A 4,786-nucleotide genomic window follows, 5' to 3' on the forward strand; every position below is an offset into this window, starting at 1 on the left:
AGAACGTAGCGTTGTGCAGCGGTGCAAATCCGGCGCAGCTCGTGGTTTCTTGCTCATGGGTCTCTGGCATCGACTGATTCACAATAGGCGCGCGGCGAAGAAAGTGCGTCCATCTTTTGGGGGGAACTCATTCTGGCGCTGGATACCATGCCACCGACGACTGGGAGACTGCAAATGGGAAAAGCAACAAGCCATGGCTTACGAATAAGAGCGCGAAATGAGAGCGTTTGCCAAACATGTGGTTATGTTGGATTCAGTGGCGCTCACGAGTGTAGTTGGACGCCTCGACAGTTTGGTCTCAATGCAGAGCTTGCTCATTGCCAAGCAGCAAACAACTCGATCCGATGGACCCTGTTCGCACGTCCCCCCTTCCTTCCGAGTGTATGTCTCCTCGACCCCCTCAACCACCACACAACCGCATGTCTCACGAGGACGAGAGCGCAGGCCAGAGTGGCGAGCAATCCCAGCCGCAACCAGTGCCAGCACAGCATGGCACGCCAGACCACAGCTTCAGCGTGGACCCGGCCTTCCTACGCCTGACCGAGACAGCCGTCGAATCATCGCCGTCCGCTGACAGGCGGTTGGACGAAGGCGAGCAGAAGATGACGTACGCGCAACTCATCTACATCGCACTTCACAGCACAGAAAAAAAGGCGATGGGACTAGGCGAACTCTACCACTGGTTTGAGGAAAACACCAGGAGAGCCAACAAGGGAGGCGAAGGATGGAAAAACAGCGTTCGTTCGAACCTGAGCGTAAACAAGGTACGCTAGCGAGTTGTGCCAGCGTTGTGACGGTCTAGTCTTTCCTGCTAAGTAGTAATCTGTGTTGCACAGGCTTTCGAACGAGTGGAACGACAAGGCTCCCTCTGGCAGCTCACGGAGGCAGGGTTGACGGAATTCCAACCAACGCGTAAACCCCGAACGGATCGCCGGGCGAGTCGCAGGATAAAGGCAGAGGGGTCATATAAATGGAAGATCAGCGTCGCATTACCTTCTCCGTCTTGCGCGTCCACTTTGCAGGATCACTCGAAGGAAAACGTGTCCGGAAGTGATTGCGGCGACGATGGGTTTTGGTCATTTGACGGCGGCTTCACGTCGCCTGAGAGCAGCCAGCCTGAAAGCGGAACCTCTACCGATTATCCAACGCCGGTGCCGATGACTTCGACGCAAGATGGCTTGGAGCACATGCATGATCCGCTATGGGCTTGGAACCTGGATAGTGGGCGCTACGTTCACTGGCCCTACTGCAGCTGCCTCTGTGGCCGACAACAATTTTGTTGGACAGACGTGAATGACATGTTGCCATTATGCGCCCCGACAGCGTTTGCTCCCATGTTGACGAGCATGGGTGTGGGTTCTAGTCCGCCGTCGGAAACGTATGTGCAATGGGAGGCCTGACAGCTGAGCCATGGACGTCCTGGCATCTCCAAGCACAGAACGATTCTGGCAAAAGTCAATCCGATTACTCCACGAGGGATAAAGCCACCTGTAGGATACCATTGTGTTATGGCCAGCACATTGATATAGTCGAGTTGGCTCCAGTCATGTACAGTACACTAGTGTCCCACCTCTCCAAATTCAGAGGCATGTGATCTGTTGCATGTTTGACCTAGGTGTTCTACGACTTGTCATTCAGGGGCCATTTCCACCTAGACTTCCAATTTGAACGCCCAGCATCCTTCATCATGGTCAAATTTGGCCTTATCTTCTCGTGACTTCTCGACAAAGCTAACAAAGCTGATGTATTCATCCAGACTACTGCAAGGCTCCGGAGAACCACACCTTTCTTCTTACACGTCCACCAGCCTGCAGTGAGCATGCGGTCTCCCAGTTTGACGCGAAATGATTCCGATCATTCTCAAGGTACCAAGCCTCAGCGGCTTTTCCCCTCCATAGTCATGCATAGACAGCTATCAATCAAACAGTGTTCAGGTGCGATGCCAGAGTTCACAAGACGGCTACATCTGTTCCGGTTACCGAGGACTAGCTGCGCTGAGTGCGACAGTGTACACAGCTACTCAGCCGCAGCGACGAATCATCGTAACATCGCAGATGCAATGGCGATCTTATCATCAGCAGGATGCTGAGGTATTCAAATGCTAGCTTCTGATCACGGTGTCTTCTATATGTCCGCGGCAAACGGAATCGGCAGATAGCTCCAGAAAGCTGCTGAACATGATAATAGTGACGACGCTTTCGCGATCCACTAACGTCGGTCCTCGCGGACTCTGCTGCCTGCCGCTGAGACGGATCTTGAGGAATCTACGGCCCAGGCACAGCGAACCCGATGCGCGGTTCCATCACAAGAAACCAAATTCTCCAGGGCTCATGATCGAAGTGGCTTGTTTGCAGAGTGGCAACACTTCTGGGAAGCTGGCCTGAAGTAAACACATCACCGAAACGGCGACCTTAAAGTTGTGATCGGGCCTGACTTGAAACATGATGCTGGACCATCGACAGGATCCGTGAAGGAAGGTTGCGATTTGGAAGATTTGTTAGATAAGCGATGTCAATTCAGTGCAATGCACCTAGGGTACATTGATAAAAGAGTGATTGTTATGCTTGATTGAGGAATTCCTCCCTTCCCGGTAGAAGCGGGGTTATGCCTCATCTCATCTACCCGTTCTCACCCGTTCTTACAATTTGTATTTATGCAGATAAGCAAAATTCAGATGCCTTTCATCCGAGTAGTGGTGTGCCAGGTGTATAGTAACAAGTGACAAAACAGAGGCAGCTTACACTATTCACGCTTTTTCGAAGGCCGGACTTTGGTCTATGTGAACGGCTAAAAGCATGTCCTATTCCTCTACTCAAGTACTTCGTAACAAAACGTTTGTGTTATGTTTGATGTATCTACGGCGACGCTGAACCTGGGGTTTGGCAGAACGGCGGACCTTCTCGGCCAAGCAGAAGGATCACAGCTGGTCAGGGAAAAAGCGTTTGGGTGGTGACTTTGGACCTCAGCTGGTGACGAAAACAATAACGGTCTTTCATTGTCGCCAGCCTTTTTCTAAATCCTGCTACGTAGGAAATGAAGGAACTTTCCTAGTTGAGAGTGTCTTCCTAGGCCTATGTCGCAAGCATCGCTTTCTGCGTGCTGAAGAACGCCACTCATCCAAGTAAAGGGAACTTGACACTGAGGACAACAGTAGTCGAAATCAGCATCGGTCGAAATATAGTGTTGAGACTGTGTGCATTCCTTTGCGATGTCGTCGACGTCTTCGGAGTTAACTCCCGACGGGCATGACCCTGCTTCGAGGTGGAGGACCATAGCCGAATGTCGGTCGAACTTGCTTCGACACCCTGGGCACGGAATGTTCTTAGGCGCATGAATCCGTTCGTGCTGCTCGGACAGTAATTTAGCGAATGAAACCTGATGAATTGGTATCTCGTACGTTTCTCAGATTATCAGGCCAATCGAAACTCCTGCCGCAATCACGGCATACATTGTGTACAGTGTTCTCATGCTGTTCCAAGCTGATTCGAGCACCGAATAACCTATTGCAGGGCGCGCAGTAATGGTGGCACTGCTTTCGATGGTCTAGCAATTGCTCTGCGGACGGAAAGTCAGGTTTCGAGAGGCACTCCTCGCATCTGTGATGACTAGATGAATTGGAAAGATGTTGTTCGAGACCCTTGGATTTGCTGAATACACGTTCACACCGCCCGCAGTAGGCATTTCGGTGCTTAGCCTGATAATGTTTGATAAGACCGGTCGATTGTGCAAAGTTACGATCACAGATTGAGCAATCCATGACTAGTCAGATGGAGCTCGTCAATCGGGTAAAGGTGGGCAACTGGGCCACAACTTAGGTAGGAAAAGTGCGGGGAAGGAACGGAAGAAGAATAGCTTGAAGTCGGCATGACGGAGAAACTAGGTCCCGGTAACATGTTCGAGGGGCACAGGGATGGAGAACATTGATTTTTCCTTCATGATGCCTTGTATATCATTTGGGCATCGAGATAGGTAAAAGATGTCAGCTGTCGATTTGAAGTATTACTGTACATGAGAGCGGGACTCACTCGGAAGCGGAGAGTGCGAGCGCGTGTGGGTGTTTGTGGCATGCAACCAAGTTCATGTAGCGTACGGTGAGGCCACAGACGGGTGAGGCAATAGGTTAACTTGGAATGGGAAGAAAAATAAGCCGTGTCTCAGCAGCTCATGTGATATCAACATTAACATGAGCCCTCAAGATGTGTGTGTTCCTATCGACTGGATGCTGTTCACTTCAGAGAACTGCTGCTGCTTGCATTCATGCTATTCGATATTCTTTGCTTTGTTGCGGTTGAGACTCGACTGTGGCCATGGATCCCACCCCTTTCTACCTCAAACAATAGAATGCCACTGCTTGCGCCGAGGACGGAACAAATACCTACCGTGCACGACACGGCGAAAAGCTGTACAGTTCATGCCGTACGAAAATGACGGGGTCTCCGCCGAAAGGCTCGGAGGAGTTTTCTCGCCATTGGAGTGTTTCGAGAAAGCTGTGTCAGCGTAATCCAGGAGCAGGCGTGGGACACAGAGTAAGGAGCCGCTGCCCGAGCGGACACTGTTGGCCCGCCTACTGAACCGGCTCCTGCACTCCATGTACACAACTCGCTCCCTCTGTATAAGCTAGCTGGACCTAAGTTTGACTTTGAACGAATAATAGGACGAAAATGGCTTCAGAGCATTGGCGATTGGATCGCAGACGATTATAGATTCATCCAGGTCGTCGGGGCCAAGGTCCATCCACCCAGCCCATTTTGGCTTCCGAGTTGCTTTCTACACTGCCTATAAGACA

The 4,786-nt window shown here is 51.3% G+C and overlaps 2 protein-coding genes across 2 annotated transcripts; one reads left to right on the forward strand and one right to left on the reverse strand.

Annotated features, from left to right (window-relative positions):
* Window positions 1–419: 419 nt before the first annotated feature.
* On the forward strand, window positions 420–1,400 carry CABS01_16933 (uncharacterized protein; the record flags this gene model as incomplete). The annotated part of the gene is made up of 2 exons (XM_060550261.1): window positions 420–764; window positions 837–1,400. 2 exons carry the CDS (start codon window positions 420–422, stop codon window positions 1,398–1,400), a joined length of 909 nt encoding a protein of 302 aa, XP_060400834.1.
* A 1,612-nt stretch (window positions 1,401–3,012) lies between these two features.
* Window positions 3,013–3,757, reverse strand: CABS01_16934 (uncharacterized protein; the record flags this gene model as incomplete). The annotated part of the gene is made up of 2 exons (XM_060550262.1): window positions 3,013–3,345; window positions 3,398–3,757. 2 exons carry the CDS (start codon window positions 3,755–3,757, stop codon window positions 3,013–3,015), a joined length of 693 nt encoding a protein of 230 aa, XP_060400835.1.
* Between the last annotated feature and the right edge of the window lie 1,029 nt (window positions 3,758–4,786).

The sequence above is a fragment of the Colletotrichum abscissum genome, assembly GCF_030869225.1.
Source record: "Colletotrichum abscissum strain IMI 504890 chromosome Unknown Scaffold_208.1, whole genome shotgun sequence".
Classification (NCBI taxonomy): domain Eukaryota; kingdom Fungi; phylum Ascomycota; class Sordariomycetes; order Glomerellales; family Glomerellaceae; genus Colletotrichum; species Colletotrichum abscissum.